This window comes from Poecilia formosa, unplaced genomic scaffold, assembly GCF_000485575.1.
Source record: "Poecilia formosa unplaced genomic scaffold, Poecilia_formosa-5.1.2 Scaffold286, whole genome shotgun sequence".
Lineage (NCBI taxonomy): Eukaryota > Metazoa > Chordata > Actinopteri > Cyprinodontiformes > Poeciliidae > Poecilia > Poecilia formosa.
The window spans coordinates 256,734-283,840 of NW_006800225.1; the positions used below are offsets into that span (position 1 = coordinate 256,734).

Consider the following 27,107-nt stretch of genomic DNA (forward strand, 5'->3'; position numbering starts at 1 on the left):
CAAACAAACAAACAAACAAAAAAACAACAGTGGTGGATTGGCAGCCAGTGCTACTCAGGATTTACAGCCCCACACTAGAATCCTTAAAGAGCCAGAGGGACAAATCTGTCTTATTGGTCTGGGTTGAGATTATTATTATTGGGGCTGGAGGACACAACAGAAGGCTCTGACGTGTCCGGGGCTGCTGTGGAAAATTCTCTAAAATTGGTCACTTGCTGTGAGTGTCATGATTTTTTTTTTTTTTTTCCCAAGCCACACAGAGAGAGCACAGTGGAGGTGGTGATGATGAGGCCAATTATAGGGCCTGGCTTCCCTAAAGCGACAGGGCCAATTGTTGACTAAATTAGGAAGACAGAGTCGGAGTCCAAAAAGGAATAGCGGGGGCTGTTTTGTTTTAAATATTACCAAGAAACAGAACGAAATGTTCCAATATAAAGACTCTAGCATAGCTTCGTGAGCATGTATTTGCATGTTGAAGGACACACATCTGTGTTTGCATGGCCGGGACGGTTTGTGCGTCCCTTGGCATGTTGGGGAGTCTCTCTAAGCTGTAGCTGTTTTTATTGAGGTTATTCATGCAGGAGTTATTGAGGGAAATTATTTTACAGCCAAATTATACTGTAATTATGGAGATGAGAGGCTCTTGTTTAGAGACACAAACAGAGAATGATGATGAGACTATGAAATGTGTTTGAATGTGTGCGTGTGTGCAGCCACGGGGCCTGCTGGCAGTGTCAGATGGCTGCGGATCTGCAGCATGCAAAGTAACTTCTAATTCTCGCTGATCGAGTTTCTTTGCTTCTGCCTCTCTCTTGTGGCCTCTTGTCTTCATTTCCCTTCACTTTAAGACTTCCTTTTCCTCCGTTTTCTTCATCTCCTCATGTGTCCACTCTGCCTCTCTCCCCGTTTTTTTCTTCTCTGTTTTGCCACCCGCCAGTCGCCTCTTTTCTAGTTTGGGCGGGCTCCTCTTCTCCCAGATTTATGTCAAACCGGGAAGTTGGAGAAGGGGATGAAAGAGAGAATCTGCCAATAGCTATTGGATATCTGTTTACACAATCGCCACACAAACAGCGAATAGTTTCAGCGAACAAAGTAACCAAGATGAATAATTACAAGGAACAATGACATTCACTGAGAGTGAATGCAGAATACGACCAAAAAGCGGCGACTGAAAATTGGAACTATTATCATTTCTCGTGAGGATGTGAACAAAAGGCTTTAAAATCAAAAAATCATATGGAGACTTGGCAACATGCTTGCATCTAGCCTGTGCATGGTAACGAGATAAACCTGAATCCTGCTCTAGCCTTGGAAACCACATGTAGTTTTCTCAGTCACGTTTTGCAAAAGGATTTACACCCTTTTTCAGAATTTGACATATTACAGATTATAGTTTACCTTGCTCAGAATTTTTGTTGTGGAAATTCAGAAAATAGAGTATAATTATGAAGCCGAATAAGAAATTAAAAACGGTCTTCAATATTTTTTTTTAAACGTAAAAGTCTGGAAAACCCTTTTTCATTTTTTTCCCCCCCTAAAATAAAATCCAATTCTGGAAGAAAATCTGCTAGTTGCTGTAAAAGCTTCGAGGCTTTTACAGAGGTTTATCTTGCTGCAGGCCACACCCTGAGAATACAGTGGGAGTATAATGAAATCAATTAGATAAATGTATTAGAAGCACCTAAATCTATCTGAGAAAATTGATTTTCACAGACACTCTCCATGATTAAGCTTTAGCCATTTTACAAAGAAGAATGGGCAACAATTTCAGTATCGAGACGACTGTATAGCAGGGAGTCACATACTCTGAAAAGACTTCCAGTTGTAATTGCAGTGAAAGGTGATTCTAAAATGTTCTGCATATTTGTGGTTTTAGTTTAAATCTCATTACTTTTGCAAGGCACTGCAATTATATGTTTATTGAAAAAACTTTTTTCCAGGCAACCTCTGTTGTTTTAGCATTAAAATAAATAAATAAATAAATAAATCCTAAAACTTATATTTTTTTATATTATTAGCAAATTTTAATTGCTGTTGAAGCAATTTTTTTGGCATAGGTATGTTGCATATGCTTTTGTTACGATAACAATAAACTCTAAAACAATTCAAAATCCTCCTGAATTATTTCTCTGCCTTAATTTGATATTTTATATCCAGACTTTTACAACCTGTGATGGGTTCTCTTTAATTCATGTGGCAAAATTTGGCTATTCCTATGCATTTCAAGATTTATAAACCATATTCTTATAATTCAGTCACAAAAACTGATAGCTTTGTTTCTACAATTTTTGTGTGGGTTTTTACTTTGTCTCTCTTTTTATTTTCTTACATTTATGCTTATCTTTTTTTTGTCAGCTTTTCACTTTCTGGACCAACACTTTTGATTGCCACCCTGTTGCATGAGCTCATTGAAGTCTATCTTCCTTATTTATGACATAGTCATTGGAAAATTAAACTTATCCTGGTCATAAAATCAAAATATGTGAATATAAAATGTATTTTTCCTCATTACCGGAGACACTTTTTTTTGTTTTGTTTTTTTTGTTTTTGTTTTTTCTGCTTGATTTAAATGTGAATTACTGTCAATTTTTAATATGTGTGAGGCCTGTTTTACAAAGCTCCAATCACAATCTCCAGCTGTCATCGGGAATAGTTTGGGGACACGACTGTCATTTTTTCCCACTGTTCTACTAAATAAAACACCTCAATGAACATCCTCAAAGAACAGTGATCCCATATTTTCTTTTTCCTATGGTCGCATTCCATTTGCTGAATATGAATATTTCAGTGGTGCGTGTCTCATCTTTTGCAATCTAAGCCACACACTTAGTTTTGTCCTTATTCTGGAAGTTTCACTAGACACAAAGTTGGAAAATTGTTTCTGATCTAATTCAAAGTGATAAAATGTAGACTCATGTTGCTCAAAAGAGCAGGGCAGGTGTGGCGTAGGTCAAAATGGTGCATATTATAAAATTAAAGCTTCTCAAGACATTTTTTGGGTCATTAGCCCGTATTCAGTTTTATGCGTGTGAACATTTTCCCCTAGCGATCAGCTGCGGCCACCCAGGAAGTCCCATCTACGGCCGCACGGTGGGAAATGGCTTTAACCTCAACGATGTGGTCAGCTTCGTTTGCAACCGGGGATACGAGATGGAGGGGCCCGCACGTGCTCAGTGCCAGGCCAACAGACAGTGGAGCCACCCGCCCCCAACGTGTAAAGGTGGGGAGAAAAGTTAAGTGTATTGACCCCTAACTTTCTTTTTTAGCTCATTCTTTTTTACCATGTCTGCATGCTCCTGCTGCCATGGACCCAATTCATCTCTCAGCCCCAATCCTTACCTTAGAGCATCCCTCCTTTTTTTCATTTCATCTTTTTTCTTCCATCAGCTTTGTTCATAATAAACACATTTGCCACTTTGACCTTCTGTCCGAGAAGAAAAGTAAATTCTTTCTTTAAATACGCTTCCTTTTAACCTTGTAAGCCAAAGATTTAATTCATCTTTCCTTTTGGTAGCTTGGAATGACTATACAACATACAACTGTAGTGATTTTGTTTTTTTTAACTGGGGGCGGGGCGGGGGGGGATTTGTTTGGATTGTCCCAAATCGACACAGGCTCTAAACTACATTTCTGGAATAATACAGGTTCAAATATATACACACACACCCACCGATATTTGAATAAGCAGCTAAACAGGTGACAGTTTTAATGAAATGCTTGAAAGGTTGGACAGGTTGCATGTTCCAACAGTGCAATGATCCCAAACACGTTAAAATGTTTTTAGATCTGCTGAAAATGTGTGAACTACACCAAAACCTGTGTGTGAGCAGCAAACACACCAGTTTTAAGTGAACGTCACGTAATCTGCCTAATTGAGTGGTCATATTCCCAGCCAGGCTATAATGAGGGATTTTTAGGCAAGTTGCAATTTGGGAAGAGAAACTTAAGACTAATGGTTGTGCCTCATATATTTGAGCCTGTATTAACTTTTTTTTTTATCTTTTGTGAATTACAAACTAAATCAAAAAGAATTGAAAATTGTGTAGCCACGTTTTTCAGCAGCTCTTACATTGTATGTTAGCTAATCCTTCCATGATGACTCAGTATAACATTTTTAGTGGTTGCCAAGGTTTAAACCTTTATGTTTTTGTTTTTTGCTGCTAGTATTTAGGAAATATGCCATTGAAATTGTTGGATAAGAATACGAAGCTGCATAGCTTTATTAAAACCTTATCACTACCTGTCCTTCACAACACAAGCTCTTCTCATTTTATTTTTTTTGTCGTGTTTATCACGTCCTGCATTATTGCTCTGAATTTGAAAACAGCGAAGAATCCATTGGAGGCCAAAATAAATGACTCTCCCTGGTTCATGCCAAATAACACAGGTTTTCCTCCTGTCTGTCTTTTGTGTTTCCCGCATGTCCGTCTCTGTGTCTCTCTGCGTACAGTGGTCAACTGCTCTGATCCCGGCATCCCAGCCAACTCCATTCGGCAGAGTAAAATAGAACACGGCAACTTCACTTTCGGCACGGTGGTGTTCTATGACTGCAACCCTGGTTATTACCTGTTCGGCTCACCGGTGCTGACCTGTCAGCCCACCGGACAGTGGGACAAGCCTCTTCCTGAATGCATAGGTGTGTAGATAAAAAGGGCTTTTGTCTCATGCTACGTGTGGCCAAAAGCAGCTGATCTTTCAGTCTTGATCTGTCTCCATGTGTAGTTGTAGACTGCGGCCATCCAGGCTCTCCGCCCAACGGCATGCTGACTGGAGAGAAGTTCACATTTGGTTCGACAGTCCGATATTCCTGTCTGGGTGGGAGGCAGCTAAAAGGAGAATCTTCTCGGATGTGTCAGCTCAATGGGATGTGGAGCTCCCCCATGCCCTTCTGCTCGGGTGAGCATTTTAAACTTCAGAATATACAAGCTCCGACGTCCAACCCGTACCAGGGATTCTGATAGATGGATAAAAGGTGTCTAAAACATGTAGACTCGCCAGAGTGTAAAGTGGCATGCTTCACATCTTGCAGGAACACTTTTCTTAAACCCTTCGCACTCGCTTGGAGGGATAACAGGGGCCTGGATGAACATGCAGAGGAAAGGTAGCTGCATGAAAAGTGAATGTAGCAGTGCCTGTCTGGTAAAACATTGCCGGAATGTAACCTTGCCATACAATTGCTCAGTTCTGGAATTTAAAAATTGTTTTCTCTGCTAGTTTAAAATCAACACTTGCTGACCTTTAGTGTCATTTTAGAGAATCTAAGGGTGTTTATTTAACTGTGAACTGAGGTACAACTAGGCATCATCATAGGCCTCTAATATGCTTCACAAAGGCATATTTCATACCCTCCGGATTTCCTGTAAATTCCTATCTTGACGCTTCTTAAGTCAGATTGTCTTTGCGGACGGAAATCTTCTTCACCTTTCATAATGTAAACAAACACTCCGAGTTATATGGTTCACCATCAGCTTGCTGGAGGCATGATTACGGCTCTTGCAGACCGAAAAGCTCCCAGCTGCCGCTTACATAACAAGCACGGTGAGAAACATTCCAGACGACTTGACTAAGAATACATTGTTATTTACAGCAATTTCCCAGAGGTAACGTTGGGGTGAGGGAGGCTAATAGATTAGAAAAAAAAAAAAAAAAGAAGAAGAAAAAGATTCATGCTTTCCACCTGGCTGGTCTGCACCAGAACCCTGTGGAGATAAGAGTTCAATCTGGGATAACAATACAAGCTTTGTTATTACGCTCCATCAGAACTCACAAGTAATTTTATGTATTTTTATTTTATTTTATAAATCTTTTCATGCTGTCCAAAAACACTGGGTTCCAGATGTGAAAATCAAACTGAGTCTTACAAAATGAAAGAAATCACACACTGAGATTTGATTTTGGTAGTTTGGGCGGAGAGACGTCTTTGTCGAAAATCAGAGATTGCAAGAACAATAAGCTTTCTCGGATTTGATTCAGCACAAAACAGAAATGTCCTACAATCCTAGACCCGTCTGTGTGTTAGGTAATAAATATAGTGACAGAAAGATTCAGTGATTAAATAAATTATCGTAGTTTTTGGTATTTTATTTTGTACCGTATTGATAAAATATATATATATATATATATATAGCTGTCCAATTTTTTAATCGCTAATTTTGACTTTTGACTTCGTTGTTGAACAGATAATTGCATGGAGAAACCTGTCATGGCTGTGCATCCATAAGGGGCAGGAATATACAGCATTAAGTTAACTCGCTTTAAGCTCAAAGAGGAACTTAAGCTATTTAGAGAGAAATGGAAATTAGTCGTGGCCTGTAACATATGTGGACTCTGAGGGAATTTATCTCATTGAGATTTGCTCTTATGTGTTTTCTAACTTAGATAGATGAGATCATTTATATTACTTGCATCCATTCTCCTTAAAGTCACTTTTATCACAAGTGGGGGGGGGACAAGTCTGGCCAGCATCACTACACCTCCGTACAACACATCCACTACGTAATGTGTTCTGGTTTTTCGCTGCACCGTAGACGTTACTGATTTATTTGAAGACATCCAAATAAAAACTTTTTTTTTTTTCCTCAGATAGTATGAAAATAATGATGAAACCTGGATTATTCAGGTCAGATTACATGAAACTAAACATAATGCATTCACTGGTGAACTTTAAAGCTGCTGGAAGGAGGATTTCATCACCTTTAAACAGAGCCAGGTTTCCCGTTTTCTCACCTCTAGTCTATACGCCAAATTAAACTCATCAGCTACTGAGTGTAGCTTAACCTTTAAAGGACAGTGGAAATAATTAAAAAAAAAAAAAAAATGCATTTCCCCGAAAAAGTTGTAGTCCATCGTTAATACGCTCTAACTCCAAGCTTAGCACTGCCATTTAAAAGAAAAGTTGGAAAAAAAAAGAGAAGAATAAACTAAAGAGTGCTAAAGTCCTTCAGCCTGGTGCCCAAACATTTTGAGGCAAACTATGATGCTTATTTGTGAACTTTGCAATACGTGTCAAGAGTAATCACATAAAATGTAGTTCAATGCAAGTGTTATAACAACTGACATAAAAATATATATAATATGCACAATTATTTTTGCCCTGCTAACAAATGGTTTGTCGGCATCATTTAGGTGATCGTACAGTTAACTTTTTTTTTTTTTTTTAGAACAGGACAGCTGGTGTTGCTTGGTCAATAGCACTAAATTAGAAAAGCAAAACAAATGCCTTAAAGGGAGTTGGAGATTGCAATAATAATAATAATTATTATTATTATTATTATTTTTTTTTTTTTTTTTTTTTTTTTTTTGATGGAAACAGGCACTGTCATCGTCACTTTGCATCAAAAGCGCTTTATAGGCAGAGATGCTGCTGCCAGTGGCATTGCAGCCAAATCAACCACTGTGCCCATATTTGGGTCTTAAATATTATGACAGATTAACGTAACGATTCAACTAAAAGCTGTGAGTGACTACCTGCTGGCACATTATCCAGTACATAGGGTTAGGGTTAATTGTAATTCCCAAGACAGACTATGAATAGATTATCCAAAAAGGCGAGCTGTCAAACCAGGTGAAAATTGTCTGAAAGGTCGATGTTAATGAATGTATAATATAGAAAATAAAAAACTTGCATACAGCTTTTTAGAGTATAAAAGTACAAACGGTTTTATGGGTAGATATGAGCATCAACTGTTGGAAAGCGATTCGTAAACTGTACAAATGAGCCAGAGTTGTTTCTTAGCACGCAACTTGGCAAAGGATCCATTGCAAACTGGCACTTCAAGCACTCTAATCCAACATTTAAAGGCACAAAACCTTAGCAAACCTGGAAACGTATTGATCACAACCACTTTAGGAGTATAATAAAATCTGGCTGCTTGGCGTAGCATGAAGAAACTAGGTGCAGTTTGAAACTTTTCCACATTTTGTACATTTGAGCATCTCGGGAGCAGTTTAACTTTAAAAAGCTTTTACTTCATAATGTGTGTGAATGTGCCTTTTGTAAGCTATTTTGCAAAAAGCCTCTAAACTTACACAGTATGGTGTAAGCAGAACAACTGTGAGAGAAGGCAAGAGCTTTAAACACACACACAACAGAAGAATGACTTAAAAGTTATTTTTCTTGTGAAAAGCGTTCTGTCTTGCCTGAAATGTGTGTTCTGCAATGAATGTGAAGGGTTACTTCGAGACATAATTAGTCATTCAGAGCCAACAGAAATTAATCAGGTTGTGGCATTAATCTTATGCACAAGTAACCCAATGCAAATCTCATACCATTAGCAAAATGGGCAGTGTGGGCCAGCAATGTTTGAGAAGCAATATGTTAGTCTAGACTCGTGCACTGGTGTGAGAATGTGTGTTTTGTTTTCGGTATAGAAGTGTGTGCGTGCGTGCGTGTGTGTGTGTGTGTGTGTGTGTGTGTGTGTGTGTGTGTGTGTGTGTGCGCATTCTCAGGAGCATGCTGTGTCTGTCAGACAGGGTTTTGCTGACCAGGCGGTTGTACAAGGGCAGAGTGAGGACCACACACACACACACACACTTACACAAGCTGCTACCCATCAGTACACATACATATACACATATAGAGTTTTAGAGCAGCATATGGACTTGTCATGAACATAATGTCTGCAATCCGCTGCTATTTGTAAACAGGCATTTTACACTTGTTGACCATAAGGATTCGACATGTCGTTTTCGGGTTTTTTTTACTGTCCCCCTTCTTCTTATTTGTGACATACAAGAAAGTACAAAACACCATGGGATGCATTTTCTTCCTACAGGTGACATTGCTGGTTCTTGCGGCGATCCGGGCATTCCCTCCCACGGCTCAAGGGAACAGACGGATTTCAAGATCCGTTCCAAGGTCTACTTCACCTGCTCAGAGGGCTACGAGCTCATTGGGTCTGCAGAGAGAATGTGCTTCCCCAACGGGACGTGGTCCGGCACTCAGCCCTTTTGTAAACGTAGGATGAATGTGTATAATTCCTCCCCATCGACCTTACTTCAGCCATTTTTAGCACATATGTTTTTCCCCAATAATCACGGGATTCTATGTCGCGTTTCGTGCAGCCATTCAGTGTGGAAATCCCGGCACTCCCAGTAACGGCAGAGTCTTTCGCCTTGATGGGACGACGTTCTCCCACTCTGTCATCTACTCCTGCATGGATGGTTACCTGCTCACTGGTGCCACCACCAGGCTGTGCCAGGCCAACGGGACATGGTCGGGGGCACAGCCAAACTGCACTAGTGAGTTATCTGCTTTGCTTTCCCCATATTACAAAATGTTTTTGTACTTTTTTAAATTCTTTTGTATCTTGGCACATAACTACAAACTTTATTATTAACTAAGATTTTTTTTTTTTGAAAGACCAACACGTTTTGAACATTGGAGAAAAATGCTTCTGAATGAATACTTTGTAGAAGCACATTTTGCCCCAATTACAGCTGCAAGTCTTTTTGGATATGTCTCTTCCAGTTTTGCAAATTGACATACTGAACTTTCGTTTCATTTATTAACCCTCCCACAGTCCCGGAGGTGGTGAAGTGGACACCTTGTATGCTTTACGTTTTGTTTGTTTATCTAGGGTTTTTTTTAAATGGTTTTGGGAACTGACGGGATACCCCCCGTCTCTTCTCCTTTGTTCAACCTTGACATCTGCCTCGCTTTTTCTGAGCGCCAAGTTAGGACTGCGGGGTGGTTAAGGGAAGAAAGATATCCAAAACCAACCTGGCCCCATGTAAAAAGTAATTACCCTCTTTGTTGAATCATGAATTAGCTATGATCAAAGTACATTTTTAAAAAGCTGAACTCAATTTCACAAGCCAATCCCATGCCTGATTATTACCCGACCTGCAGATATGATAAATAATTTAAACGGAGCCTCTCTGCTGGTTAAAAGTCATTTGCCTCTGTCAGTCTGCGGAGGTTACAACACAATTCCTAGGAGTTTTGGAAGCCTCAAACTAAAGTGAGAGCCAAAATCCACAACTGGAACAAACATGCAGCAGGGATGAACCTTCTCAAAACCTTATGGTTAGGGTCAGCGACTCAACAATGAGAAAGAGAGACTGGGCAAAACATCATCCAAAGACTTCCATGGTCAAAACCACAGCTGACCATAAATGACACAAAAAACTCTCCTTACATTTCCTAAAATAAAACTTCTTGATGAGCCCCGAAACTATTGAGAAAATATTCTGTGAACTGTTGAGAAAAAGAGAAGCATTTCGGAAGGTGTGCATCCCATTACGTCTGAACTAAAACTAGTAGTACAGAAATAGACCATCACACCAAAGTCAAAGTTGGTAGAGATGGTGAGAGGGGATGGATCTGCTTTATCAACATTTCACATAGAGATATAAGAATAAACGTAAAGTAAAATGCATGACCAACATTCCCGATTCTTATTTTTCAAAAAATAAATAAATAAAACCAAGCATCATTTTCCTTCTATTTCACAGTTATGCATCCTTTCTTGTCTGTCACATAAAATTCCAAAGTAACATATCCAAGTCTGTGGTTGGAACAAAGCAAAATGGAAAAAAAAAAGACTATGAGTGTTTGCAAAGTACTGCATAGTTATTTGCAGATGAGTAAACATCTGTACAATATGTTTCTATTTTTCTTTTTTTTTCAGTTCCAAGTAACTGACAGCAAAACAATTTGCATTTTTCTACAGTTCAGCTGTGAACATTCAGACAAGACGACCAGGAAGTTAGAAATTTCATTTAGAAATTCAGCTTTAGAGGACGGCAAGAAAGTTGAGAACAAACAGCGAGGAGAAAGATAAAGAGAGAAGTGGTTTTATTCGGTATTACCTGGAATAAATCTATGCGTGGACTCTTGAGTCGAACGCAGCAGCGGCTGTGATCGATACGTTAACGATGTAACTGAAAAAAAGATTTTAATCAAAATACCAAAATGTCAAGTGCTACTTTCAGTTACAGCTATACGAGCTGGCATCTCCCCCCTCAAGGCTCCAAGCATTAATCAGAGCCTCTTCACAAACACGAAAGTCATCCAAAGCACCTAGACAGAAGTTTCGAGAGCTAAAAGGAAAGGGCTCTTTCAGATCAGATTCTTTAGATGGCCAGCAAAAGAATCTGATCTGCACCTCTCCTGCTGGCCGTCTTGGCATAGCCTCAGCTGCATGTAAAACAGTTAGCGGCTGAATGTGCAGTCTAAACTATAATTTATGCAGTACAGTTAGCTGCAATTAAGCCGCTAACATTTCCAAACTGCTTACGCGGATCACTGTACGAGTTGTTCTCCACAGCCTTTTGTGACACTGCTTCATGCCCAGTTTGAAATGACTCTGCAACACTATAAGGTCTGAATAATGAAATAAAGCTCAAATATTTATGCTCCTGCTTCTCATTTTATCGCGCGGCATGAATAACCTTGATCGTTGTTTACTTTGGCTAATTTGCTTTTTGAACCCGGAGGGAAACCTCCGACAGAGTAAATAACCATAAAATATAAAAAGTCTCTTCCTGTGTGAAATATGACCGAAGCCATGCTTGAGCGAGTGTTAGTCAGAGCGCCGCGTTTCCGGTGCGCTCGCTCGCGTGGCATTCAAAGATCTATGCAATAAACGGGCCCCGATGCACATCGCAGAGGAGCTTGCAGATATTAATTGTGTCTGGAAAAAGGACTTTCTTTCCGAGGGACATCTGGCATGATCTTTATGGTTCCCCATTTTTACTGACATTTCTGACTCTTAATGCATTTTTGTAAAGAAATAAGCCATGAAATATCCAGCCGGACGGGATAAAAGGACAAAGACACAGAAGTGCTGAGAAGCCTAAATCTAGAATCAGGGCTTCCTGGAAGTAAAGACAGTTTATAAGAATGTCTTTCTTAAAGGGAAAATGGCTGGCTTTTACAGTAGATTACACCGCATCTATTAAGAGGCATGACAGACTGTGGGGCGGGTTTAAAAGCAGTAAAACTGCCTATTAGACTATGAAGGACAGTGGCCCAAAAGTACTGTCTGGGGAATTCTAATACTCCTTAAAACCATCCCAGGACAACCACAGCCATCATTTCCCAGATCCCTTTATGAGCTGCACATTTAGATAATATGCAGCCCGTAAAGGGATACGAAATGTATTATTAAAATGTATTTAGTGGAAAAAACTAATAGTTACAAAATGAATCACATTATAAAGTATCCTTTTTATCAAAAAAAAATAAATAAATAGTATTATTAATGCCATAACACAACTTGTCCCAGGAGAAATATTCAGCTTGTTTACACCTTCTATGTTTTTTATGTTTTATATTTTGTTATTGTTGCCTATTTGTGTTGCCTACTATGGTGTGTGCTGCTGCCTTTCTTGGCCCGGTTACCGTTGTGAAAGAGGTCTTAATGTCAGTGGGGTTTTTTTTGTTGTTTTTTTTTATCTGGTTAAATTGAAAAAGGAAAAAAGCGCAGATTTAGTTTAGCTGGCATAACTCAAAAACGCTTTTTTCATTTGCTTAAAAGCAGCAGGTTCCGTTACGATTTATGTTTCTTTCGTGCTTTTGAAGATTTTGAGGATTTTTGGTCGTTGGGCATGAAAGTATCTCTTTCTGTGACTCGCTCAGAGGTAAACCAGCTTGTTTTACGTCAGCGCCATGTTTGCCCTCTCCCACAGTGATAAACTGCGGGGATCCTGGCATCCCGGCCAACGGCCTTCGCTACGGTGAGGATTTCACTATCGGACAGAACGTTTCCTTTCAGTGCCAGCCGGGCTACAGGATGGAGGAGGACGGGTCGCCTATGAGGATGTGCACCCAGAACGGGACGTGGGGTGGAAACATGCCCATATGTACAGGTAAGTATTTTGAGTCAAGAATCTTAAAAGAAAACGTCTCAAAAGGCTTTTTAGCAATAATGTGGCTTCAGTGAAATGTTTCAAATGCTTATTTCCCAGCGGTGACCTGCCCGACTCCCGCCGCCATCAGCAACGGCGTACTGCAGGGCAGTGACTTCGAGTGGGGCAGCAGCGTGAGCTACAGTTGCTCACCGGGGTACGAACTCTCGTTCCCGGCCATCCTGACCTGCGTATCCAACGGCACCTGGAGCGGCATGCTTCCGCAGTGCCTACGTAAGAATTACATCACGTTCACGCACTTCGCTGGCACATTTCAAGCACCGGTCTTTTGAATTCCTGACACCAGAACTGTGAAATGTGTTACGTGCGTCTTTGCGCTTGCAGCCAAGTTCTGTGGCGACCCAGGCACGCCAGTCGGTGGCTTCAGAGAGGGTCGGAGTTTCATTTATCAATCCGAAGTGTCCTTCAGCTGCTCTCCACCTCTGATACTGGTCGGCACGGCAACCAGACTTTGCGAGAACGACGGCACCTGGAGTGGAACTCAACCACGCTGCATCGGTAATTTGCACGACTGATTCACCATGCAACCGTAAAATCACGGAGAGCGGAAGACTTGTTCAAACTTTAAGTCAAAACAGTTATTTTTGTGCGAGAACTTGATTTTGGAGGAAAAATTAAGAAAATATGTACATTTTCCTGACATTTTACTCACCTGTACAAATACTTTTATCTCTTTGACCATTTCATGTGAACTCCATCAATCTATATTGAAATAATTCGTATCTAAATGTTTTTGAGTCGGGTCATTCCGAAACGACGCACAACTTTTACAGCAGTCGATGTACACGTAATTTATAAGCCAAGCAAAGCTTATACTTTTAGAATGGTCATAGTATATCTAAACAGTGTTGTATTGCATTAATGTTGACTTGAGAGACACCAGCAGCATGCGCAAACCTGTACAGTCTTAGCTTGAGGCTCAGGCCGGACTGACGCTGGTGGTTATCCGGAGTTTGTGACGAGTGAGGATTCGTGACGGTATCCGCTGAATTCCTCCTACTGTTTTTCAACCGCTGTACGTGTCACTTTTCACTCAGCTGCCAGTAGGTGAAAGACGTAGCAGGAATATAAAGAGAGACGCGGCGATCATTATGATGGAGCAGAAAGCCTCATCTGGCACTCGCAGGCTGTTCTAATTAAGAGAAGATGATTCATCCAGAACCTCCTGCAGTGTAATATATGATGCATTAATGTGTAAAAACAAGAAACACCGGTCCACGTCAACACAAGCTGACGTGGACTGGTCAACTTATTATTTTTAATAAGTATTATTTTTAACATTATTTGTTTATGTTAAAAATAAAGCAGGAAAGTGCTTGTAAAAGATTGAATTCATTGTGGAAGTTTTGCAAAACGTCAAAATTTTGATATGAGCCACTCCACATCTAATATTTAGACACATGTCGCTTAGCAATATGCAAAGAAATATTTTGTTTTGTTAAGCCATCAACAAGCTTGCAGCATAATCCTGAGAGGATAAACACAAAACTAGAGTGGCAACAGGTGACTGTGATTACGACACCAACAGCATGATGTCACCACCTGGATACTAGTTGGTAGTCTTAATTGGTTCAACCATCTATCCCAAATGGTCACTCTCATCTGAAAGGAAATTAGTCATGATATGCAGGAACAAAGCAGGAAGCGCACAGACCAAGTCCCATTATAAACTCGAAGATGCTGGAAAACCAGTAAGTTTGACATCGACACAGGCTCGGTGGGGGGCGACCAAGGCAGAAGCCCCTTGCTAAAAACAAAAAAAAAATCAACACCTTCAAGTGCGAATCAAATTTGCAGCTGCCCACTTGGACAAGCCGAGTGCCTTTTTGGAGAAAATGTTTCATGATCAGACGAGACGAAGATCGAACCGTTGGGCCACTTTGCCAGGAAGAACACGTCTAGTAGGGAAGATGAGACCCAAGAACGCTACTCTATCTAGCGAGCGCGATGGCAGCAGCCTGCTGCGCTCTGGTTCACTGCCAGAGGTATTGGTACATGGCGGAGGGGAAGAAACCTCAGATCAGCAGCCAGGCGGTTGAAAATTGGACGTGACCGAATGTTACAACAGGATAACGAACCCAACTTTTGCACCCACCTGGGGTTGATGAGAAATTCACAGTGTAATTCAGCGCATCCTGAAAAAACAACAGTTTCAATAAATTACACTAATGTCCATGTTGAGTGCATGTAAACCTCTGAACAGAACAGACGGCATTTCTATTAATTCTTCTAAGTAAATCTCCAACTCTTTGTGTTAAAAAACATTGTGTTAGTACAATGTTTTTTTTTTAATGTTTCTGTCTATTGATTTATGATTCAAGTTATTGCTCTTCAAGACTTTGTGAGTCATTCGTCATCATTCATTCATCTCCGTACGAGCTGGAGCCCAACAGAGCTTCCTCAGGCGGGAGGGGGGGTATCCTCCCCACTTCAAAGTCTGGGATCAAATTAAAAGGCACCACACTTCAGAGACAGATTTCCAGAGAGGTTGTTCTTGTAGAGTAAATATCTTGCTTTAAATAACGTATCACGGCGCAGTAATGCAGACGGGTGTTTAATGCCGCCCCTCTGCTGTACGTACGCTCGCCTGTTGTTTATGCCACGGCGGCGCACTCGCACAAAATTATTTTCAGACTTCTGTGGCTGAACAGTCTCGCTTTGTTGTTGTTCTTTTTTTTTTTCTCTGCTAATTCTCAGTCTGTTCACTCCCCTGTCGGTGTGGAACCTATCAGACACACGTCGTTTGTGCCACCAGTTAATTAGCGCCGGTGCCTAATTATCACCATTACGCACCCGTTATTACACAGGCAACGGCCACGATTCAGTCTACGCGCGGGTCTGTTTTCGCTGAGCAATTTCTGCTCGGTGAAAGTAAAAAAAGTTTTATTGAAATCATGGCGAGTAGCGAGTGGAAGCTCATCTCAGAGATTCCTGCTAATGAAAAGGCAACCTTTGGCAGGAGCCTTGACGGATTCCAAACAAGAGAGATCAAGCAAACGGTAATTTTTTATTTTCTGAGATTGGCAACTTTTCTTGATAAAACTGCTTTTTTTTTTTTTTTTTTTCATTTACCGGGATCAATATTTTTGCTAGGCATTAAAACTTTTTAAAGCCTTGTGAATGTGTAATCACAGCTCGTCAATTGGCTGGCCCCCTTTTTTCCAGCTGCACCGCGACTCACTGAAAGCACTCCAGCGGACTGTTTCACAAAGGTCATTTGCGACTGCGCAGATTGAATATTATGGCAGCACGCTATTTCACAAGTCATTGTCACTAACAAATTGCACATCTGTATGCTCTTGACTGAGCCGATTGGCACTTGATCTTCTGAATGAAAAGTATCAAAACCGGTTTGTAGGGGGAGATGGGGGGGATGTGGGGGGGGGGAACCAGCCTATATGTTGATTTCGATGACAACACATGAAAATAGGCTGTTCATCTACAGTCTGCTCCTTTTTTCTGCATTGAGTGTGTACATATGTGCATTTTTTTTATAAAATTTATTTTCAATCTAGTACTTGTACTCACGCATGTGACAGTGCAAGGGAAATAAATAAATAAATAAAAATAAATGTACAGGGTTCCAGTGCAGTCTGGGAAAATAATGGGAATTTGACTAAAAATATTTCTAAATCTCAGTGTTTTTGGAAAAAGAAAATGTACATGCTTTACTTTTTCTTATAACCGTGTTTCTATGGAATCTGGATGGTGGGCAGCCAGAATGGGAAAAGGAATAAAGGAGCTATGAGTGTTTTTTCAGCATGCTTTGTAACGTCATATACAGCACACAGTACCTGAGAACTCGAGGCTTTGCAGCTGAGAATAGTTTAAGGGACGTTTTTTTTTATTTTTTTTTTTTTAGTTCAATTCAGCAGGGATCTAGGAGTTCCCTTTTAAAGAAACCACACCAAAAGTGTTTGCTTACAAGTGAGGCAACGGCGGTACAGGCTGTGACTTTGAGCGTTGAGTAAATCGCCACCACACATCCAGCTTCAATCCAGCTGCCGCTGACCATGGATTAGAAGTGAAAGACAACAGCAGACACCGAGCATGTTTCCGATGGGTTTTATTTTCACGACGGACCGCCTCACAGACGCGCATTCGATCCAGGGCGAGCGAGTATGAAGACGAGTTGTGACCGGTTCAAGGTTTCTGTTGCCGGAACAGACTTCCAGCTTCCCTTCGTAGCCCACTGATAAGATGTGCTGCGCATCTAACACTTTTAGAGCCGCAGTAAAGTCTAATGTTGCCTGTAAAATTGATGATCTAAAAATAGGAGGCCTGCCTGTGAAGTGCAGATGTAAGGACTCAATCTTTGACTTCTGGGAAAAGACGAAACCTTTCGGCTTACGTAATTAGTTTACAAGTTTGACGCTGTTGCTCATTCGTGAGCGAGCACACACAAAATACAGCGTGATTCCCTCTGCTGCTGCTGCTGCTGCTTTTTTTTTTTTTTCCCTGCTGGAAATGTGTTCAAAAAGGAGTGCTGAGTGTTAGGCGCATGTCTGCAGCGGTGATTTATTAGTGTGTGATTGCAGCTGTATGTTAGAGTGTGATGTGTATTACGATGTGACTGAACCAGAATGAGTTTTGAGGCAAAGCAGCCTGCTCTTTAAATAAGACAGACGAGGCAACGGGGGTGGGGGGGAGGGAGCAGAGACGGAGATAGTGGCGTAGAAACGGAGAGGAAAAGAGCGGTTACAAAGAAGAGAGAGAAGGAGGGCAAAAAAAAAAACAGAGTGAGGAAGGAGAGCGGATAGAGAAGTACAGGAAGACGAAGGCTGAGAGTGAATCTGTCATTTTGGAAGCTGTATTGAATCGAGCTCTGCGTCAGGATGTGCTCTACATGCTGATGACCCTGCCACACACACACACACATACACACACACACACACACCCACACCCAGCCGCGCGCGCGCGTGCTCTGTCAGAGGCAGAAACTCTAAAGGCCTCCCTTCGTTTTCTCGCGATGCACTACTGCCCCCTGCTGGCTCGACGGCGCTCACAGCTCCCTGTTACCATGACAACAGGGGAGAGAAATGGAGAGTTTTAAGGAGAGGATTTAAAAATGTTGCAGTTAATTTATCTTTCTCCTGGATTTGTTCTTTTCTCTGTGTGTGTGTGTGTGTGTCGGCTCACGCTGTACACTCTGCTTTGCAGAACCAACCAAAACCAGCTGCGATAACCCGGGAACGCCTCGCTACGGCTCCCTGAACCGGACCTTTGGTTTTAAGGTAAAATATCTGCCCTGACAAGCCGACTCCAAACTCGCCTCCATGCCCAACTGGTTGATTTAATCTGTGTATTAAATTGGTTTTATTTTCTGATTTGCAGTAAGAAGTCAAATGTATTTTTTGTATGTTTTATTAGTGGCAACAAATTGCACATGAATTTGTCGTGGAATGTTATGTGATGGTGTAGCAGATCGGCACAAACTTAGTGCATAATTATGAAGTGTAATTTTAGCTTCAAGGTTTTTGGCGTAGGTCTAACAGCTTTGAGACTGCCGTTTTTCGCCTTTTTTTGTTTTTTTTTTGCAAAATAAATCCAAACACAGAATGGAAGGAGAACATCTTTAAACATCCGTTTTCACCAATTCAGTAGGTTTGCGGTTTTTATTCCACTTGGACTTTGACTGTTCTTTGATTTTAAACTCTGGCATCATAGCTTTGACTGTATATTTAGGATTCCTGTCCTCTTGCAAAGAGAAGCTACATTAAGTAGCTTAATTAAGCTAATTAATTAATTAAGCTACATTAAGCTACATTAAGTCTCAGGTCTTCCCTCCAGAAATGATCTACACTTAAAAAAACAACAACAAAAAACCCAGCTATAACCAGTTTTCCTGTCCCTACTGAAGAAAAACATCCTTAAATCACGATGCTGCCACCACTATGTTTCCCAGTGGGGATGGTGTGTTCAGAATAGAAATGCCCACAATGGGGAAATTGAAGACGGAGAACTGCTGGAACGTGCTGCCTTCTCACTCGGCGCCGGAAGCTTCAGACGGATGACGAATTGTGCTAGTTTTTCTTTACCTCCTTTCGCATGTTGGCTGCATACAATACATCACTTGGGTAAAACAGGATCTCTTTAGATTTTGTCGAACAGAGTCCGTTTTCCCCGGTCTGTTGTGTTCCTTGGCCTTCATGATGCTGTTTGTTCACTTACAAAAACCTCTGAGGTCTTCACAGAACAGCTGCGTTTACCCTGAGGTTTCATGGCACACAGATCAAATATAAATCGGATCACTCTTTTCACATTTGTATTTGTTACACGTTTTAAAGCCACTTATTATTTTCATCCAACTTTACTTTTTTGTGTTTTTTGTTTTTGTTGAGCACTAACTTTGTGTTGTGCCATAAAAAATCCCAGTAAAATACAACAAAGTTTGAGGTTGTAACGTGAAACATGTGAAAAAGGGAAAGAGGACTTTTACAAGGCACTTTAAGAAGTACTTACCAGCCTAACTCAGTCTGTCCCTCCTTAAATAAACTCAAGACATTCCTCTGGAGAGGTGGGTACATTCGCACCGCAGCCAAACAAAACACAGCTCGTATTTCGTTGTTTTTATGTTCCGCTGTCTGTCTTTTTTTGTGCTCAGGTGGGGAGCGTGGTGTCATTTCAGTGCCAGTCGGGTCATTTGCTTCAGGGATCGTCATCCAGAACCTGCCAACCCGATCTGACGTGGACTGGGACACAACCCGAGTGCATACGTAAAGAAACACATATGTTGGCTCTTTGTCTGTCCACTCTAAGCCTTTACTGACCCTCACCGAAGATGGAAAGAAAAAGAAAAAAAAAAGAAAAAAAATCATGTTTTGTACCTTGCAGCCCACGCCTGTAAGCAGCCGGAGAGCCCGCTCCATGTGGACGTGGTGGGGATGGATCTTCCCGGATTTGGCTACACGTTGGTGTACAGCTGTCAGCGCGGGTACTTCCTGGCGGGCGGCTCCGAGCACCGAGTCTGCAAGAGTGATGGCACTTGGACGGGAAAGATGCCAATATGTAGAGGTGCGTGATTCACTTCTCTGCCTCTCAGTGGCCCCATCAGCATTAAATGCATTTACTTTATTGTCCTATGCTGAGCTGATTCTCTTGAGTGAAGAGAGAGGAGCACTTGAACGTGTCTAGCTCAAAGCTAGATATATATTTACCGGTGGGGTGGACAGATGGTGTACAGGATAGAGGGTAAAGGATTTAATATAAAGTGATATAAGAAAATAAAAAAACATCTGTGTTGTTTTGTCCCTTTGCAAGGTTGGCAGGTTGTACGTTTTTACACACGGTAAACAAATAAATAGGAACAAGGACTCTGGAAATCTGAGTCTGGAAAAGTATTGAATTTGGGCATGAAAATGTCTAAGAAACATCACATTTCATTGGAAGCCTCCCGCATAGCAAAGTTGAAGGTAATGCTTAACTTTTAGTTTTGAGGCTTTTAAAATGTCAAAATTGCAGATACTTTGTGGATGAATAACTCATCCAAACAAACCTGCTGTGCTTAATTTTTTAATTAACTGAAACCTTTTTTTTAATCTAACTTTACAAAAGGAAGATGCATTTGAAAAGGCCAGTGCCTTTTCAAATGCATCTACAACCAGTCAAGAAATGAGCATAAAGCAAAAATGTCTACAAGCTCCTAGAAAAAGCTGCATTTTTCTTATTTTTTTTTTTTAATCAATCCACCAAGTCAGCCACCCCGTCGTTACCCTGAAGATCTATTTTTTATTTTTTTTTTAAAGTGAGGCGCTTTCTGATCCGAATTGGGATTCCAGAACACAGGCCGTTCTCTATAGCGTGTTTTTTTTTTTTTTTTTTTCCTCCCTCATTGAAAACAATGGCTGCATCTTGAAAGGATGATCTCAGCTGCTCTCAGCCCATCAGAGCTCAGGCCTTTCAGCTGCTTTTTAAATGGGTCCAGTATGCACAACAATTATCGGTCGTGAACTCTGTTTGCATTGCTCCGCTTATGAATTGCTCATTAAAGAGGTTTATTTTGCCTGACCCTTTTCAAAATGCTCCTCGCTCATTATGCACATGTGTGACTCAGAGTGACTGGTCCTGAATTCTGATGTGGAATGCTTTCTCCGAGGAAAAGTTTTGGACCTCATTGGAAATCCCTGCAAATTCAGCATGACCAATTTTTATTTATTTATTTATTTATTTATTTATTTATTTTTTTATTCATGGCTTGAAAGTTTGCCTGAATATTTTTGTCTCTGCCTTGTGAATGCGTAGCTGGAGAGAAGAAGAAACCTGTGAAACCGGTACCGGGAACACCCAGCCCAAAACTTAACGGTCAGTTCTTTCAGTCTGTCACCATGTTTATCAGTCCGCTTGTCTGTATGTCCATCCGCCTCCCTGCTGTCCATGTATCCATCCAGTTGGCACTGAAAGAGTACCATTTTCCTTTACTCATATCCATCCTCATTTCTTCTGTTCCAGTCTGGTTTTAGTGCATGGTTCAATAGATTCTGCTGTGCTCCTTTTCACTCTACTCAGTTTTGCACCACAGGGTTTTTTGTTTTTTTTTTCTCGCGCCTTTTTGTCAATTTGACAATGCTTTAACACACTTCTTCCTAGTTCTTAATACTTTTTTTTTATCTAACTTTCCAAAAGGAAGACAAACTTCTGTAATGATCTTGCTTTCCTTTTTGTTATAGTTTTGTTAGCTGCTGTTTCTGTAGCTTGTTTAATGCTAAATACACATGGAAAATCAACAAGCATCCTTAAGCAAAGATCAAGTGATTGTGTTGCTTCATTCACGTTTTGACATAGGGTGAGAACTTTAAATTTGAAAAAAGAGCCCCCTTTAATACGGAGAGGGCAAAAGCAACTTTCCATATGTTGTGTAGTTAATTGAGATTTGGCTCCTGTGAGACTAGTTTTTTTTTTTTTTTTTTTACTTACCGGGAGGCAAGATGTGTGATTCTACATAGACACAGTTCTATAAAGACTTGCAACTCTGCCCAGTAAACTGAGGAGAAGCTCCAGGGAGGCTGAGGCCAGAGAAAATAAATGACCTCTTCTGCAAGGGCCCATCCAGAATGCACCACCAGCTGCAGGGAAACAACAGCACAAGGACAGACCTATCAATACAGGAGACAAAGCAATACTGGAGAGACATGTAGAAGGAGGCACGTTCCCCATACTAGGGACCCGCAAGTTCACGCTTCACCAAAACTGGTTCAAAGTTCACTTTTCTCACATTAAAACAGCTTTAAAGTTTCATAGCTTTATTGTGCGTTAAAATGCCACGCTACTCTACATGTGTAAATCCCCCCCCCTCCCTCATCGACAGACAGAGGAATATGAAACATTCTCAATCCCAGGAGGGCGATTACTTTTTATTACAATAAAATCTACTTCCAAAACGTACAAATTCGTTGCACTGTGTTCACGATAATGTGCATAGAAATACACATTGAGAATTTAGATGTAAGACAGCTAAGGTAGTTTTATATAAAAAAGAAACAAAAAGGTTTGAGTCAAATGCTCTCAAAAATATACTAGAAGTAAAACAGTTTGACAAGAAAGCAGGACTGTGGAGCCAACTCCTCATCTTTTTTTTTTCTTTTCTTTTCTTGTAGTTCCAGACGATGTTTTTGCTCCTAACTACATATGGAAGGGTTCCTACAATTACCGGGGCAGGAAGCAGCCGATGACGCTGAGCATCACCAGCTTTAACTCCACGACCGGGAGAGTCAACGTGACGCTCAGCAACGGCAACCTGGAGCTGCTCCTGTCAGGCATGTTGCGTCGTCGCTCAACTCTAAGCACTCCATGAATACCTTCGTAAGGGGATCTATGCACTGTGATGAGGATATGTGATGGTAATACATCAAGTTTATGCTACAGCGCTACATAGCTGCTGCATTGATTCATGGGTAATACAGTAAACACACGCTCGGACGCTAAATGCGGTATCGGGCTCCTTCTGGCAACAGTTTTACGGATGCACGCCGCTTTTTAACGGCGGATTATTGTTGTTGTCTCGCGTATACACAAACACGCATACTCACACGCGTGCTTTCTCCGAGTCCCTTAATGGTTGCCGGTCGGATTTGAGACCCTGACGCGGCGCGCGTCTTGTCGAAGCTCGAATTGGTTCCAGACGTAGCGAGGAGCAACAAGAACTATATCTGAAATCCGTGCTGCAATCACGCTTTTATTGTCTGTCGCGTGGCTCAAAGGCACAGCTTTAGATCAATACCGGCTAAAGCTGCACTTTTCGTCGCCGCGCCCGAGTTGCAGCTGCTTAAAATCCGCATGTTTTCCCCTCCGAGTCGTGCTATTAAGGCAGCTGTTCAGCATTTTAAATATAAATAGCATGTCTGCGTGCTGAGCGTAAAGCTGGGGTCTAAATATGCTGACACATTCACAGTACTGCTTAGCATAAAGACTAGAGTTATGGGAAAACAGGCGTCTCTGCTTAAGATGAAAAACATCCCGACCAACACCTCTAAACCTGTCTTATTGATGGCATATATCACAATGATGATGTGTGATATTACTGCACGTGCACATTTCTGTCTAAATATGCTGTCAGCATTCAGCCAGGTGCCTCTATGTCTTTTTAATCAATGTTAATTTATTATACAGCTGTATCCGAGGTGTTGTTCTCTTTTTATGTCAGTATAAAACATCTCTCTGCAGATAAACAGGGAAGGTGCACGGATTTCATTAATGCTCCAGGGAAAAAGAAACACGTGCTGATCAATCTAATGATTTACAAGCAAGATGTGAAATCCTCTTGTTATAAATCATGGGGGATTTAAAAAAAGAAAAAAAAATGTTTTGTTTTTTTCTTTCTTTTTTTTTTATGATTTTTCAGGAGTTTACAAGGCATCAGAGGCCAGGCTTTTACTTCTGATGCATCAGGTGAACTATGTTAACCAGGGAAGCCAACTGAAAGATTCAGCCATCTCTCCAGCCAAGATCATGGAGGACTCCTGGACTATGGATGGATATGTAAGTTTACCATTTATACATTTACCAGTCTGTATATGTGTTTATATCTAGGCTGAAAGGTGTGGCATGTAGCGGTTAGTGGGCTTTAATTTGGTGCTTTGAAACATGATTAACTGATATTTGTCAGAGGTTTGAAAGATTGTTTTTAACCCCCAAATTTATCAACACCCAACTATTGTGTGTGCAGTACAAGCACCTTTTTTTATAAATCACACATGTATACCATTTTATTTTATTGTCTGTCTTTAAGAAATAACAGATTTTTTTTTTTATTGTTTTTGTAAAAAGCACAATTTATTGTGTAATATTACCTTTAAAACAAACACTGTGTTACTTATCCACTTACAATGAGTTATACACTCATTGCTGTATAAAAGTGATCACTCACCTTTCTGCCCCAGGTATCAGCAGAGCCTGATGGGTCCACCTACGTGTTCCAGGGTTTCATTCAGGGAAAAGACTACGGACAGTTTGGACTACAAAGACTGGGTACTTGTCTCTTAGGTTCACAAGCACCAAAAGATAGATAGCGCCTTAAGTATTTCTGAAAGTCAGCATTAAGTGTTGAACTTCGTGGAAAAGCTTCTTGAAACATATTACCGTACCTACTCTGAAAACTGTTGTTTTCAGTCTAATGGTCATTTTAACTGCAACTTATCTGCAAAAAACTGACCCAAGTCATGTAGTTCAGAAGACAATTATTCCTGATGCTGACCAAATGTATGAATTTGAAGAAAGTTACAGAAGAAGAAAACTTTAAAAATGTTCTCACTAAAGTTTTTGGCATTTAACAAATAGAAAAAATTTAAAGACGAGGAGAATTAACGCTCTCCTTGTCCCTAGGGTTGCATTTCCTCTACGTCATACAGCACTGTGTGTTGAGCAACGCCATAAAATAAAATTTGGATTAAAATTGGTGGCGTCGACAAAATGTGACAACTTTTTATTGTGCACACTAATATCAGATTAGACTTTCTTTCAAACAACCATCAATGTTTTTTTTTTTTTGTTGTTGTTGTTGTTCTTTTTCCCTCTCTGATAATAAAGCCTGTAGTTTCACCAGGTCATTTTATTTTGTCACCCAGACGGTTTGGACAGCAACAGTAAAGTTTTCTCATTTGTTGCAGGTCTAAACATGTCAGAGAGTCAAAACTCGACACCTCCACAGCTTGGTACCAACAGCAGTTCTGTGGCTATTGCTATTCTGGTGCCTTTCTTCGCTCTGATCTTTACTGGCTTTGGATTCTATCTCTACAAGCAGAGGTAGGCCATGCAAGGAGGAAAAAAAAAAAGAAAAGATGACAAGATAAATAATCCTGCACATCTCCCTTTGAAGAACATGTTCCTGTCAGTTTATGACTACTTTTTCTCTGTTTTTTATTCAAAAAAAGTCTTTAAAAAAAAACAAAAACCCCACAAAGGCATCATTAACATTTTAAGAAGATGCCTAATTTGCGAGAACAAACCCTGCATCGGTGGTTTGATTGCTGAGGTGCTAAGAGACAGCTAAGTCGCTGTCTGCTGCAACACAATCCTTGTTTAGAAGGTGGTAAATTGGATTTTTCCCAGGCAAGGTTAAAGCAGAACTGACTGTTAAGGTTGTTAACAGATGCAGATAACGTCTGTTCTGCTGTTAATATCTGTTTGAGAGAAGGAGAACTTGCTGAAGGGATTAGTTTTGGATGGGCTGTTTGGAATGAGCTTACCAAGAAACACAACACGGTTCTTCTCCTGTATGCTTCAGTGGCTTCATTCATCACTGTCTGCCGGCTGCTTTGGACATTTATGAAAAATAATTGCTGCTTCAGAAACAGCAGTTTTTTGATGATTCGAAACCAGGATAATGTTTGTGGCGTCTGTCTTGTTGAGGACCGCGTTTGCTCTTTAACGTAAGTCGAAATGGAGAAAACTAATTTGTGTTATGTAATCAAACGGTAAGAACCCAATGCCACGGCAATGTGCTTCATGGTGTAATGTTGCTGGAATTCAGTGTTTGATCGTCTGTGATCCCCAAACTAACAATCTTACTGTAACGTAATGAAGCGAATTCTAGCCTTTTGATAAACAGTTTTGCATTGCATAAGTATTTTCTTTTTCTTCCAACACTCTCATGTAACTAAAAACCTTCAGTCACACCGGCGTTGAGACAGTTAACGTTTTTGCCATGTTGACTGTTCTTTGATTCAGTTGGACAGGTTTTGGTTTGCATCTTAAGCATTTAGGATTATTTTCACCTGAACAGCCAATCATTTTCTGCTCTTCTTTAAATGTTTTTGATGCGTTCTTCCCTAACAAAGTGCCACCTGTTCGAGATGTTTTTTTGTTTTTTGTTTTTTTGTTGTTTTTTTTTCACAGAATAAATGGCCTTACTAATAGAACGGCACACTGCTATTTTTTTACGTGCGCCTCATGCAATAACAACTTAATTACACAGAATCGACAGCGTGCATCTCGTGATTGTTGACTATACCGAACAGTAACGTTATTTCCCGTGGTGAAATATCATTTCCACTAAAGAAAATCTCCGATTTACTTTGAACATAATTGTAGATCCGGACAAGTAAAGATGTCAGTGGAGTTTTGTGTGCGATTTCTGCTATTGCAGATGGTGAAAGATATGTGTATATTGCCCTCTCCTTCACTTTTATCTTGTAATTATGTTTCTTTTTTTTTTTTTTCTTTATATTTGCAGAACTACTCCAAAAACGCAGTACACCGGCTGCTCGGTGCACGAAAACAACAACGGCCAAGCTGCCTTCGAGAATCCCATGTACAACACCAATGCCAAAGCTGTCGAGGGAAAGGCCGTCAGATTCGATCCTAATTTAAATACTGTCTGCACCATGGTCTGAGGAGCGGCTGTCCTCAGTCAAAATGAACGACTCGCATTTCTAATGGGACCACAGCTGGTGCAAAGACGGTGTAAAAGGGCAAACTTTACCGAGGCCAAGCATCATGGTGTGTACAAGAACCAACCAACCAACCAACCAACCAACCAACCAACCAACCAACCGATCCTTTCTTTTTGGAAAAGATCCCAGCTCCCAACCCTCGCCCACGCAGAGGAACGACTCTCCAGCTGAAACCAAAATCCAGCGTCGGTTTGCTTAAAGCTGTCAGCATCTAGTGAGAGAAAAGACTGCAAGGTGACAAAAAAAAAAAGCTCCATTTCTATCTCTAACTCAGAGCAAGTTGTAGAAACTTTCTGATCCGAATCTAAATCAGACACACACACACACACACACACACACACACACACA

General features: G+C 40.7%; 1 protein-coding gene across 1 annotated transcript in view; it reads left to right on the forward strand.

Moving 5' to 3' along the window:
• The window catches only part of LOC103151595 (CUB and sushi domain-containing protein 3-like), a 272,095-nt gene extending 244,988 nt beyond the window's left edge, over positions 1 to 27,107 (forward strand). Inside the window, exons 54-70 of the mRNA XM_007571755.2 lie at positions 3,047 to 3,220; positions 4,451 to 4,636; positions 4,723 to 4,896; positions 8,775 to 8,957; positions 9,064 to 9,240; positions 12,634 to 12,813; positions 12,913 to 13,086; positions 13,198 to 13,371; positions 18,034 to 18,107; positions 19,478 to 19,589; positions 19,708 to 19,887; positions 21,115 to 21,174; positions 22,467 to 22,625; positions 23,711 to 23,847; positions 24,249 to 24,336; positions 24,975 to 25,110; positions 26,540 to 27,107. Coding sequence (XP_007571817.1) covers positions 3,047 to 3,220; positions 4,451 to 4,636; positions 4,723 to 4,896; positions 8,775 to 8,957; positions 9,064 to 9,240; positions 12,634 to 12,813; positions 12,913 to 13,086; positions 13,198 to 13,371; positions 18,034 to 18,107; positions 19,478 to 19,589; positions 19,708 to 19,887; positions 21,115 to 21,174; positions 22,467 to 22,625; positions 23,711 to 23,847; positions 24,249 to 24,336; positions 24,975 to 25,110; positions 26,540 to 26,699 — 2,528 coding nt within the window. The 3' untranslated portion in view covers positions 26,700 to 27,107. The remainder of the gene's footprint in view (positions 1 to 3,046; positions 3,221 to 4,450; positions 4,637 to 4,722; positions 4,897 to 8,774; positions 8,958 to 9,063; positions 9,241 to 12,633; positions 12,814 to 12,912; positions 13,087 to 13,197; positions 13,372 to 18,033; positions 18,108 to 19,477; positions 19,590 to 19,707; positions 19,888 to 21,114; positions 21,175 to 22,466; positions 22,626 to 23,710; positions 23,848 to 24,248; positions 24,337 to 24,974; positions 25,111 to 26,539) is intronic.